Source organism: Tubulanus polymorphus, chromosome 3, assembly GCF_964204645.1.
Source record: "Tubulanus polymorphus chromosome 3, tnTubPoly1.2, whole genome shotgun sequence".
In the NCBI taxonomy this organism is placed as follows: Eukaryota; Metazoa; Nemertea; class Palaeonemertea; order Tubulaniformes; family Tubulanidae; genus Tubulanus; species Tubulanus polymorphus.
In genome coordinates, this window is record NC_134027.1 from 3,412,003 (window position 1) to 3,426,150 (window position 14,148).

General features: G+C 35.5%; 2 protein-coding genes across 2 annotated transcripts; one reads left to right on the forward strand and one right to left on the reverse strand.

Moving 5' to 3' along the window:
- Positions 1–298: 298 nt before the first annotated feature.
- On the reverse strand, positions 299–11,361 carry LOC141901630 (sodium-dependent neutral amino acid transporter B(0)AT3-like). The gene is made up of 9 exons (XM_074788990.1): positions 11,011–11,361; positions 9,544–10,016; positions 9,208–9,318; positions 7,640–7,881; positions 7,046–7,211; positions 6,704–6,908; positions 6,365–6,524; positions 5,429–5,591; positions 299–4,725 (listed from the first exon to the last, which is right to left on the reverse strand). Exons 1-9 carry the CDS (start codon positions 11,255–11,257, stop codon positions 4,426–4,428), a joined length of 2,067 nt encoding a protein of 688 aa, XP_074645091.1. The 5' UTR covers positions 11,258–11,361; the 3' UTR covers positions 299–4,425.
- A 476-nt stretch (positions 11,362–11,837) lies between these two features.
- LOC141901683 (small nuclear ribonucleoprotein Sm D1-like) lies at positions 11,838–13,962 on the forward strand. The gene is made up of 4 exons (XM_074789098.1): positions 11,838–11,932; positions 13,097–13,173; positions 13,275–13,475; positions 13,720–13,962. Exons 1-4 carry the CDS (start codon positions 11,919–11,921, stop codon positions 13,824–13,826), a joined length of 399 nt encoding a protein of 132 aa, XP_074645199.1. The 5' UTR covers positions 11,838–11,918; the 3' UTR covers positions 13,827–13,962.
- The last annotated feature ends 186 nt before the right edge of the window (positions 13,963–14,148 follow it).

The window sequence follows — 14,148 nt, forward strand, 5'->3', positions numbered from 1 at the left end:
AATAAAAACGTCGCTCCATTGCATCAAGTCAAACATTAATCACTTCTACTTACCCTAACCTTATGACCCGAACTCTCCCCCAAACCCGTAACTCCATTATTTTGTGCATCCTTCCTATCCATTTCAGATGTTTTTATTCGGCCAGCATCCGTTTGGCCGCCGACTCGGATGATCTAGGAAACCTTTATAATAACTAAACAGGGTAAAACCCATTGCAGCATCTGCCATCTATCCACATCTTCCAACAGCACAATCGATCCACGCCAACATATCCAAAAACAGAACAAAACCCGAGATGTTCCATACACAAATATTTATTTGCAATTTACTACATAATGCAATATATTTACAATCATCAGAGCCCTGTATTCCTGTTTACAGAGGCAACATCTTGTCCAAGTATTTTATTTTCACGAAAAATAAAATAACAGTAAATTTTCGGCTCAAAACTTCATTCTTTTTAATTCAGAATAAGTGGACATATTGCATACATATTAACTGGTGAAATAACCATGTCGTGAAATTTCTAGTTGTGAGAAGTTAAATACAAACAGCAATTAATCAACAGTCCCTGATTTTTAGAATTAATTTAAAAAATCAATCAATAACTGAATTCATTAACTAAATATTCAACAAATTTTCAAGAATACAAGAAATTAATATGAAAAACAAAATTAACAGAAAATCAAGGTTGGTGTATAAAGATTTAAGCACAAATCAATAATAACAACATTTGATAAAATCTGATTTAATAGGTGTGTGAATCAGATATTTCAGGTGCAGATCCAGAGTGTCTTATCAGGCCCCTAAAATGCATTCCAAGTTTTCATTCTCTTAATTAGTGACACTATTTCTTAAAATCCCCCTCAAAATAGTGTCAACGTTAGTTGAGCAATTATAAAAAAGTTTTTAACAACGCGAACAAATCCCTTCAAAATCTGCCTCTGGATCTGCCCTTGCTGCTCATGATATCATTTATCAATAAGGATAGGTTATCTACTAGCACACTGAATTGATTCAAGCGATAGACTGTACAACTCCACCGCACTTACAACTAAAATATACGTGACAATAGCCTAGTATTTATCAAACACTCTTAGAATGTAATAATGAGCTAGTTACACACACACTGAAATCACGTTACAATTTACTCATCTAACAGGATGAAAGACTTAATTCTAGATTTTGAAAACTTCCGATCTCAATATACTCCGTAAATACTCTGAACAGTCTTAACTGTTTGATAGGATTTGTATACTTATTTGATATGAAACTGATAAAGCATTTCTTTAAACTGCAGAACACTCGACTTTTCTCACTAACTACTCAAAAACCGCAAATCTACAGCTCAAAACCAGGATAATATATTTATTGATGTATGGGTGGATGAGAACTACTACTAAGTCTTACTTTAAGTCGTACTCTTTTAGCATTGATACTAATAAGACTGTTGTTGGTGAGATAATATAATATCCTGTTCACAATATATCCACATGTTACATTGTTAATAGGCATTTGCATTGATGATATTTTGTAACCCAAATGGTCACTGAGAATCTTCATAGGAGCATCTCTCCAGAGTTGCTATAACCATCTCATATCAATTCACCTAATCATAGACTACATATATGTCTATGATGTAATGAAATACAGTTCAACAAAAGCAGCTCATGAAAGATGCCTAAATGCATTGATGATGCAGAAAAAACCATATACACATTCATTGTATTGTTCAAGCAATCACAATGTTGATTATTCCAAAATGTTGGAATCTACAGTAATAATTCACCAATCAAAGACATTTCTAGTCATGTAAGCAATAGCAAGTCACAATATACACACAATTATTTCTCAGTCATTGCATTCGCATGATTATTTACAAAGATCATGAAGCAATAGATTCACTTTATAATGAACTGACAACAAAATCTACATGAAACAAGCACCTGAACCATCCTATAGCAGCGAATATGTGTCAAAAAACATCAGAAAATGAGCTGCCGATATAAAAATACCATTATCCAAGGGAAGATCTATACCTGTCTTGAGAATGCGACGGTCTCTTCTAGGATAAGAGACTATTAAAGCTGGCCTTCAGTTTACGTGTTTAAATACATATCTATACAAATAGAACAAAGACAAAATTCATTTACGACGTTTAAATAAAAACTTTTAGTTACTCCATAGAACATTCTCGTTTAAATAACACTTTTTAACATTTTTTTTCTTTGATTTAAATCATAGTAATTCAGATTCTGAATATTTCTTCGAACTGTTCTTGTTTCAGACATAACAATCTCAGATTATTTACTGCATATTTGTACATAGATGATAGAAAAAAGAAGCAATATAATATCTAGAATGTTCCGGGCATGGAAATAACGGAATTCAAGTTATCCCTATATTTATATGTACAAGAGCACATTAATGGTTGCCAAACAGAAGGCATTAAGGTGAATAAAAAGAATAAAAGATGTCAATTGCATTGGATTGTGCGTAGAAAATATTCAGTTTTAGTTTAACAGATTTAAGAGATTTGTCATTGTATAAATTCAGCTTCAAGATAAAAATATAAACGTTGATTAATAATGATACGAATCAATTTGCATAAAACTTGAACTTTTCTTCTGCAGATCATAATAAAATCTCAGCTCAAAAATTGAAGACAGAAAACAACATTTTGGGCAGAAATCTTCACTAATATCCAAATGCATATATAAAATGTGACATTTTGTACTTATCAAACAGACCAATAATCGCTGAAAGCTATTAAGATAGTCATGGTTATTATGATAAATTTAAAAAGCACTTTTTCATCGGATGTATCAAAGAACAATTTCATAAATTTGTTTTTCAATCATGGTACAGACAGCTGTATTTAACAGCGGTAAATACCACTTTCTCCATAATTATGTACGGCAAAATGATAACAGCATTCGCTATCCTGTAGTGTTTATCAACACAGTTACAGTTAATCAGTTTTATGTACAAACATACACACCAACTCAATATCTACCGGTACCTATTCAGTAGGTAAAGTTTAATTTTAAGTAGTCTTTTACACGATGGACGTATAATAAGACTTTATCATACGTCCATAATCAGACATATCTTCGTTTTGAATGAATTTATTTCTCTACATGAATAACATGTATCACTTTCAATAAGTTCCATTATTAGGATAACACAAAAATCATGTGTACACAGGATGAAACATTGCATTTTGCATGCCTAAGTTGTGGAAAGACATGCGAGAAAGCAATATTTTGAAAACCAGTCCATGCACTGAACAGACTGAAACTATCATATTTTGTGTAGACATTAGCCATGAATACTGCAAATTGATGAAAAATTCTAATACTGCCAGTAAAAACAAAGCTAGCTAGTACCAACTTAGAACCAAAGCTAGCTAGTCCCAACTAAGAATGATTTTGAGCAATTTAAAATGATAGATACATATACTGCCCTTAGTATTAGCTTAGCCTACATCTTAAATAGGAAGATCCATAAACACAGTTTCTAGTAACGGAGAAACAAAGTTTCAAGCACCAGTTTCGTCTTATAATCAAATGATATGTAAAAAGGTTGATCCTTTACCATGTTCAAACACCTGCTCTGTTATATGCACATGCCGATTAGTTATAATTCTGGCATGAGCAACAAAATCTTAAGTCCAACTATAAGTATAATATGGACCTAAGAATTGGCTCTACAGACATTTCATATATTTGTACCAGTACCTGCTATTACCTGGTTTATGGCTACTTCTTAGCTAAAGCTTATCTCTTTTTTTTTTTATAAAGCATTGATTATCATGATTATATCATCATTCCATTAGCAATTATACAATACCATTAAGCAAATTGTAGTCTAACGTTTATGTCATATGATCATGTTAAGCATGATGGTCAAAATGATAATTTGGAATGAATTTCATCTCTGCACATTATGACCATCATGAGATTCATATCTTACTGCCACAAACTCGCAACCACTTAGAAATCAACTCTGGAATATACTTTTCTGAAAATATCTGAGGTTCAAAAATCAGACAGAAAAGTATAATTCGATATATTTAGTCTAACTCTATCATATTAAGACCTGAATGTACCCGTTTTCTCAGAAAACTTTGTCTAAAGAGTGTTCGATGTATATATATTTACAACTTTTCGATTGGTGTTAATGAATTTTAAAAAAAATTCTCAAATAGAACAAACCATCTACATTGATGGATACTACATCAAATCATACAATTATTTACAACTTTGGATATATCATTATTTCAGATGAATATATTGAATCACATCACAATTTTCACTCAGTATCTTGGACTGATTTGATTGAACGAAATATCGACTCAAAGTCTTAATTAACCAATCAGAGACTCGATCAACTCACAAGGTTCGAACAAATTTAACAGCTCTTTCATGCATTGGTTTCAGTACTCGTTAAAAATGTAATCTGTCTTCGATTATTGACGTAAGGTCCCATCGTATCCAACGCCTCCTCGGAGTTATTCCCAGAATCTCTATCATCAGGAAGCATGGCAGTGGTTGATTGTGTTGTGCCACCCGTTGCGATGTTAGCAGCCTTCGCCGCGTCGTAACTCATTATACCGACCTTCTTTAGAATAGCCACCACTGGTATACACAGCGATGAGGATAATACCAGAAAAGCTATCACAATAGCAACCCACCAAGGATACTTTGTATCGGTTAAAATTGCCTGAAATTACAACACAAATTGGCGGTTTATAACATCTGACAATTTCGAGATATATAGATTCCATATATATGCACGAGCCATAGACGCGACAGCGCTTCGCGGGCTCAGGTTCGAACTCCCAGATTACTGTGCATAATTTCCCATTGCATTTTGGATATCTTGTATCTAGGGCCAAGCTCAATTTTTGAATTTCCACCCCATTTCTCAGTTGAGGTCAACTTCAAGGTCGTGTGACGAAAGTTTTTAGTGCCTAGTTCTGCCACTAGGCGATTCTTTGCACTGCATAACTACTGACTCCCATACTACCATGGCACCCAACTTTCATCAAGATTGACACTATTCTTATTAATTAAGAAACAAAGCATTCCACGTTATTTGCTCTGAATCGACTCAAATTGACAATTGCTTATTAATTGCTTATTAATATTTCATACCGTTATACATGTATGTCATCAATACTGAATGGAAGGTTTCTGTCAACTAGTGAAAATATTGGAAGTAACCAAATGGCTTATGTCATAAAATTGGATAGATTAATACTGCATACTTCGAAAGCAATTTATATTAGCAAACACCTGCAATGCATATTGATCGATATCATATGCATATCAACTATGGTATATTCACGATGAAAACTTCACGCACAATGATCACATCTCAGATATTAATGTATGTTATCATTATTTCCTAGAATTCTACTTACTGTTTCTTTATCGTATACTTTATATGTAACTGGTATGACAATTTTACTGATCACAGATGCGATTAGAACTAAAAACATCACGATTGGCCCGACATATTTCCACATTATGACCCAATATAGACCAGGTTTATCACCAGTGATAAATCGTATATCTTCATTAAATCTGAAATGAAAAAAGGACAAAATCTTTATAGAATATTAATTGTTACTCAATCGATTCAATTCACGCAAAGGACCTAGGGGTCCAATTTTGATTACCTCACAGAAAAAGGGCACTTTTCAAAAAGGCAAATAATGGAATCAACCCCAATTGACTATATTATATATGCCATTTTTATGATGTTATTTTTTTGTAAGGAACCAGACTCCAGCATACTAGATGTACCCCCAGGAAATAGAGATCAAATGGCGACCAGGAAATAGAGATCAAATGGCGACCACAGGTTTCAGTGTTAAACGTTATGTCAGAACATTTTCATGTCTATCTGTTTTAACTAAGGCACACCCTCAACCCCGACCCAAAAACACATCAGATTTAGTGGACTTGGAAATTTACTCAGGGTATTTTGCTTCCAAAAGTTTACAAATTCATTTTTGAATTTGTATTGCCTTTTTCAGATTTTTTGAGTGCCTGACGTGAGGCACCCTGGATCCACCCCTGGTTTTGGTCCCAAGTAAAAAATTGTATCGACAATTTATTGGTGTGAATTATGATTGTTATCCTCTCGGAAACAATACATAGAATGTATGATAAATGTATAAACCTGCCAGCTGTGCAGCATATATACTTTGTATGTATACAATCAACATATGGCTCTATCATCATGTAATGACAGATTTAACACCCACACCGCAAAAATGCCATCAACATCAATGGGATTCATCGGACTATCAGTGAGCTTACTCTTAAGTTTTGTTTCAATGTGTACATATTACCTTTTCATTCCATAAATCCAAGACACTCCAACGACTTCGAAGAATGCAATCACCATCAGTGGGAACGTGCCACCGAAAGAATCAAATACTTTTACCCAATATTGACCGGCTCCGGTCGTGAAGATAATCCCGATTACAAGCGATGAAGAGCAAACAACAGCTGAAAACAGATTACAGAAAAATTCTCTGTTTACATACAAGATGCATTGGGAATTTACTCAACAATGACTGGTTCTGAATATTTTTTACATAAACATGCATTTACAAAGGACTGTTGGCCCGAGATAAGCTCAACAATTACCTTCAGGAGAATAATCAGTGAAGCATTCTAATTTATACCTGAAACTGCCCACTTCTTACGACACCAAGGCCACGGTTCCAGATCTACAATTGACGTGACAACGCTCTCTACTGTTCCAAACTGACTTCCCAGTCCCAGCATGAGCAACATTGTGAAGAACAGAATTGACCAGAATGGCGCGCCCGGAAACTCGATTATAGCTTGGGTGAAGATAATAAATGCTAAGCCTGTACCCTCAGCTGCCTGTAATACAATAGTAATACAATGAAACAAACATGAACCACATGAATAAAATAGTAACATAACATCTGAAATGGGACGATATCTGACAAAGAAAGTTTTGGCTTCAGCGCAATAAAGAGAATCTCTTATGAACTTACCGAATCAAGTTCTTTAGTTAGGTCGCAATCTTTTAGACCTAATTTGTCGACGCTCGCATTGACAAATAAACTGATATTTGGTTCTATCAGTGTTTTGTAAACATTTGGAGTTAATGTGGTTTCATTCCATTGATCGTGAACATGAGGGAGGATCTTTTCTATATTGCTGTAATAGAAATGAGAAGAATAAAGCAAAATTGCATTGTGAACAATTTCTAGAGCCATAGGGTCCATACAGATTGATCAGTCCTGGATATAAGGAGTTTTAAAGTAGAAAATTACAAATTTCGAGGAAGTGCCAGCATCACTTTCATCTCCCAACTTCTCCTGAATTGGTCAAACCGTAAATTCAGTGGTTTTGAAAGCAAATGTTGATCCTTTACACTACTAAACTCCTGGTCCCGACTATTGATTTAAGCTGTTTACTGGTACAATTACGAACTAGACATAAATTTCTAATTGCTTATTTCAGTTTCAAAGGAGTTTCAGGCATTTTGCTCAAATCAAAGGAGTTTCAAGCACCTTTAAAAGCATTTCGCAACTAGAGGGAGTTTTTAAGGAATCAAGGAGTCGTAGGGACCCCGAACTACTTACTGGTCAACGCATTTATCATGAAGAAGGTGAGCTTTGAATCCTAAAACTGAGAATATCACAATCGATGCGAATATCGAAGTGCTGCAGTTTGTTATTGACACCAGTATGGCGTCACGTCTACAGTTATTCTTTGGTTTGTTGTAACTCGCAAACGCAATTAAGCCTCCGAACGCCAGTCCAAGAGAATAGAAAATTTGAGTAGCAGCATCCAACCACACCTGAGGCTCCAATAATTTCTCCATCTGAAAGTACAGTATACTATTACATGACAAATGATTGACAATGAGACAAAGCCTTCCGAGTGATCGCACAAATGTCATCAAACAATCAAGTTTTTTGCAGGAACATTACTTCATGCATTGAAGAGCTATCATTCGACATTTATACTCTAGTTTATATGACCTGGTAGGGATCTCAACTTGCAACTAACTCTAGTTGAGAGGCCAATTTTTCTAACATTGACGTGAGTCAAGTTTTTATCATAATTATAAACAACCCATGTTTTGTAAACTAATCACACCAGGAAGTTATTAGACTATTGAACGCAAACCCTGCTCAATTTACATAGAATTATTCAAGCTATATTTATAGTCGAATACAATGTGCCTTGTTCCCACATACACCATCATCCTGAACATGGAGCGAAGAGTGAACTTTATACTGGAAATTCCATCCAATAGAGGTCACTTAACTAGGTTTCTTCTTCAGTTAGTGCTAATATAAGTCAAATGGTTTTTGAACCAATGCTTTCTGAACTAAGATTTCTGGCTAATTGATTAAAAACTGAAAAAATATCATTCAGTCCCAGCAGATCAGCACTGAACGTACTTTTTAAAGTATTATATCGGAAAAAAGAAAACATCAATGAACAGTGCCTATAGGGTTCCATATGGATTTGCCAGACTATTTACATCTGTTTCACGGAACATATGTTCTGGCTTAAACTAATTTCCAATTCATATTTTTTGCATCAAACACCATCAATACATTAACAATTCAAATGATATTTACTTAATAACGTACAAATAAAGGTACAGATGTTGGCAGAGGATTCCTCTTGGCAAATAACATTCTGTATCTTTTTATAGATATATTATCCTTGTTTCGTCTGCAGTAACATTAGCGTCTGAGACTAGAAATAGCCGGGTATCTTGGCACTGTTCCAGCTGAAGGGATTGTTTACATACACGACAAAGCTCATATTCTCCGACGTTTATTTACAAAGGGCACCTAGTAAACATGAAAAATATAGCTAATTTTACCACGCTAATACTAGTGACCAGAGACAGGCACCACCCTCCTGCCAGCATGCTCATTATCATACAGACAACTCTGAACCAACTGCACTTCATAACACATCAGATCAGACTAAATACAGCCAGCCGTACAGATTATACAGTAATCAATTCAGTTAGTAGGATTACAGTAGATTTCCTAAGAAGTGTCCTGGGGCAGAACAGTTAACAGCAGCTTTCAGAAAATTACTAATCAACAGAAATCTATATATGATCATTATTTATACATATAATCCAGGAAGATTATTTCTCATATATATATAGTTACATTACCTTTGGGGTAAACATATGACGTAGTCCATCACCGGCTCCTTTTAATGTAACTCCTCGTCCGAAGAAAATGACCAGGACTACATAAGGAAATGTAGCCGTTACATACATCACCTGAAACAAAAAATCAAAACTGATGAATTTACAAATGTCAGAAAAATATGTCTTAATCTACTCGGGCCCGGCAAAACAATAGTAATTAATGAACTATTGTTGTTTATATTCAGGGCGTAGTTGACATATACAGTGGAAAGTTCGATTAGTTAAGTCTGGCAGCTAATAACTGCCGATAAGATTTCAAATAATTGATATTGGTTTACACTTCTAGTCGGGGCTTACCTTTCCGGCAGATTTAATGCCTTTACACATACAAACATATACAATAATCCAAGCGACCAATAGAGATACAAACATCTTCCACTTGACACCACCAATTACATCAATAGATGGAGACATATCTAGAGTTTCACGATACCAGAAATAACTTGTAGAATCGCTGATCTCACATTCTTTTACTGGACTCGTTATGTTCGTTTCTTCATTAGTAATCGTTGGACAATCGGTCCACGGAAGATACAGTCGGAAAGAATAGAATAGGTAATACAAACACCAAGCTATGATAACATTGTAATATAATGATACAATATAGGATACTACAGCGCTCGTATATCCTAGACCACCCAACAGAGGATGAATGTCATTCCATACTCCGATGGATCCTTTACGGAGTCTCTGTCCGACTGCTAATTCCAAGTAAAACAATGGTATCCCTTCGACGATGAGCATAATCGCGTATGGTATAAGAAAAGCTCCTGTAAAGAAGAATGAAAAAAAAAAGATTCAAACATTTGCTTCGAAATGTATTTGGGAGTATCAAGATGTTAATTCACTTTTTTAAGGTTATATCATTATTTTGCAGTAACTGGCATATTGCCAAGTATCAAATTAGGAGATATCAAATGCGGGATTTTATCATGCGCAACATAAACTCTAAATGAACTCGATATCGGTGAAGCATGAATGTTAGGAAACGTGCATTTGACCCATCATTAGAGATGCAGGAAGAAATTCCCTTCTATTCCCCCGGCCTGTACTCGGTACTCATACAACTGCCGTGTAGATGCTTAACATAATTCTTGAATAGAACGTGAATCACTCATTCCATACAATACAACCACAACAAAATTGACACAAATACTTCTTTCACCCTATACATTTCCCGTGTGAATTAAGATTTGATAAAAAATAAACATTTGAAATTCCTCATCATTGAATGCGAATAATTTTCTTTCAGAAAGAATCTTAACTTAGTGTAAATAATGTTTTAGTGAAAATTGGGAGTTTTTTCATAAGCCATATACATATTGAAACACCATATTCAACCATTCATTTTGAAGGCAACAAAGATTTGTTATGATTATAGAATTGTAAAAAATATTCAACATTACGGAAAGATTTAGGCCTAAATGAATTTCATTTGATAGAATTCGAATGCAAAGAATTTGACACACGTGCTCTCTACTCTACTATACAACGAATTACAATCATCAGTTTTCGCCTGGCTTAATTCGAAGCCGGGTTCAATGGAAAAAAATACTCATGTTATCTCTACGAGTAGGATCAACTCTTCAATCTAAACCACACTCCTTGTATTGAAACTCAGTGGCCTCCCAATCGCTCAAAAATACTACTATACTACTAAACTCTTAGACTCACAACACGAGCTGCCATGATGCCGACCACTTCAATACACATTATTATTCCATCATAATTTTACCAAAATAAGGGATTAAATTAAATTCTTACCCCCTCCATTTTGCTGACAAAGGTATGGGAAACGCCACACATTTCCCAAACCAACGGCATAACCGATGATGCCAAGCAAAAACTGGATTTTGCTATCCCACGCCGCCCTTTCCTTAGGTGGTGCTCCTTCTTCCACCATTGCTGTATCCGAGTCTTCTGTGTTCAAAGGACTCAGTTCCATCCCTGCGACGTCGTTGTCGACGTCAGCATCATCATTTTCGAATGAATTATCGGAATTATCTTCCATTTTCGATCCGCGCTCGCTTCGGGCTTAGCTTACACGAAAAGCAGCGTGGCGAACTTCGACTCATCGAATCTAGATCTAGGTCAGGTGATAAATGAGTCGGCTCCTTCACGAATATCGTCCAATGATTAAACCAGTTTTACATTTTAGCAACATATAGCATTCACACATTGTTCATCGCAAACAAAAATGCACGATTTATAAACAGGAAGATGATTTGTGTTTGTTTATATCGAGAGAAACCCCTTTTGTGTAATGGGTACTACCACACTTCACTACTAACATAACATAATTTATCATATGTTTTACGCACTCCGCACGAATCGGGCGGTGTCATTTGTTGATGGTAGAGTGAAAGTTAGTGTAGGGCCTATCGCAAAAATCACCTCAAACCAAAATTAAATGGTATCATTTTGTTGTTTACCATCGTAAACAAAAAACTCTAGAAGGATATGCAAATTTATACCATGGCAATTCAATATCATTCATTCGCTGTTCATTCATGATTGGTTATCTGGCGGGAAAATCATAGTAATGCGTCGTCGTTACGTTAGATGGCAGCACCATACGATTACCCTGAACAGCGCATGCGTAAACATTGTTGTCGGCCATATTTGCCGGTTTTAATTTTTTCCTCGGATGTGGATATAGAATCCATTCCATCATGAAGCTAGTTAGGTAAATATGAATATGGTTTTATGATAGTTGGAAAGCAGTGAAATTAAACTTCCGATTTGTCCTAAAAGTTAGTCGAATACATTTTTTAAACTGTACGAAAAAGTGTCCGAAATCTGAGCCCTAAAGAATGAATACGGCATCTACTTTCCGCTTTATATATAGCGCCCTAGGCCTAAAATACGAATATGTTTCGTTCTCGAGCTATGCACGAGCCTACATGAAGTGATTGTTTTTTCGTCATTCGTTTTTTTGTTGTCAGTTACTGTACTGTGCACTCCGGGTTTTTAAAGGTAAATGACGAATGCCAACAATTATTCTGTTGACGCTGTCGCTGCTGACGAGTCACATCGCATAGTGACACTCTCTTCACAGGGGCTTGTAAACTGGCTTGGATTTTACTTCCGGGTTGTTGATAATCTCGCGAGAATGGCGCTAAATTTAAACTGCAAATAAGATCAAAATATCACAGAAATACCTCGTGTTGATGTTGTTTATTTATCCACTATAGAGTTTTGATAAACAATTGGCTGTTAAGGATCAGTATCAGCGGGCGCGACGCCTTACTATATTAAAATAACAAGGGATGAAACGGCTTCGCTTTTGCCTGTGACCGTATTGATGCGGCGGAAACGACTGCGCATGCGCGGCAACTTTCCGAAAGGTTAAGATCAGTTCAAGTTCAATTGATTCTTCTCAAAAACCTATGTCAAGCCAAGGCAATCACACTTCTAAGGAAATTATCAATTTTTGAATTGATGTAGAAAAACTATAATGTGTAGTTTGATTGACAGCTCACAAGCGCTCGGAAGTTGCCGCGCATGCGCAGTGGTTTCCGCCGCATCAATACGGTCACAGGCAAAAGCGAAGCTGTTTCATCCCTTGTTATTTTAATATAGTAAGGTGTCGCGCCTGCTGATACTGATCCTTAACAGCCAATTGTTTATCAAAACTCTATAGTGGATAAATAAACAACATCAACACGAGGTATTTCTGTGATATTTTGATCTTCTCGCGAGATTATCAACAACCCGGAAGTAAAATCCAAGTCAGTTTACAAGCCCCTGTGCACTGTCTTTGATATTGGGTACCCTGATATTGTTGTCATGAAATAAATAAAGTTTGGGGACTTTGCTATATAAAAGTGTTTGCTTTTTGGGTTTTTAGATTTTTGATGAAACTCAGTCATGAGACAGTTACTATTGAACTGAAAAATGGTACTCAAGTACATGGAACGATAACAGGTTAGTAAACCACTACAGAAGAGAACAATCGTTTACCCGGTATAACATAAATAGTTTCTTTGAACAATTAGTAATGAAATTTGACGAATGTTTCATTTTAGGTGTTGATGTTTGTATGAATACACATTTAAAAGCTGTTAAAATGACTCAAAAGAACAGAGACCCGGTACAGTTAGACACGTTGAGCATTAGAGGAAATAATATCCGATATTTCATATTACCGGACAGCTTACCGTTAGATACACTACTCATTGACGATGCACCTAAATCGAGAATGGGTCGAGGAGGTGATAGACGAGACCGTAAGTTTTACATCAATTATATTCACTTAAATCTAAAATTCAGTTGGTTCAAAACCTTAACTACTTACTCAATTAGAATATTAACTGAATTAATGAAGGAATAGAATATATTTTATTACCTTTGGTCAGATAAATTATGACCTTTTTCCGTATTTTTGACAAAATTGTTTACAGAACTCTTTAAATTTAAGTCATGTCTTTGCTATTACCGGTATCTGATATGTGAAAAATATTTGTTTTGTAGGAGGTGGAGGTGGCATGCGAGGTGGAATGAGAGGTGGACGAGGTGGAAGAGGAGGTCGTGGTCGAGGTAGAGGAGGTGGAAGAGGACGCGGTGGTCCACGTCGATAAAAAACTTGTGTTCATCATTCCTCAATTAACAGTGAACAAAATCATGTTTTTAGCAAAATTATGTGGATTTTACTGGTGCATTTACGGACTGAATCCAGATATAGGTGAAATTGTGTTTAGCATTTTAGAGACAGTAAAATCAATCCAGTGATTTCTCAAACGACTGTTCAGTTGAAGTGATGGTTAAAACAATACGAGAAACCTGTGTAATTATTTGTATTTGTCCAGTGTAATTAAAACGAGGGGGATTTCAATATGAGGGGGCTGCGATATCTTTTGTATGTGTATAATACCTGAAGAATAAAACAAATTTTGTATATTA

What these genes read in the sequence shown, in the direction of transcription:
- LOC141901683 (XM_074789098.1), top strand. An exon ending in AGTACATGGAACGATAACAG is followed by an intron (nt 13,174 to 13,274) that starts GTTAGTAAACCA and finishes GTTTCATTTTAG; the next exon opens with GTGTTGATGTTTGTATGAAT. An exon ending in AGGAGGTGATAGACGAGACC is followed by an intron (nt 13,476 to 13,719) that starts GTAAGTTTTACA and finishes TTTGTTTTGTAG; the next exon opens with GAGGTGGAGGTGGCATGCGA.
- LOC141901630 (XM_074788990.1), bottom strand. Translation starts at nt 11,257, where the DNA reads ATGGAAGATAATTCCGATAATTCATTCGAAAATGATGATGCTGACGTC. An exon ending in TAAGAAGTGGGCAGTTTCAG is followed by an intron (nt 6,525 to 6,703) that starts GTATAAATTAGA and finishes ATCTGTTTTCAG; the next exon opens with CTGTTGTTTGCTCTTCATCG. An exon ending in AAGTATACGATAAAGAAACA is followed by an intron (nt 4,726 to 5,428) that starts GTAAGTAGAATT and finishes TTGTAATTTCAG; the next exon opens with GCAATTTTAACCGATACAAA.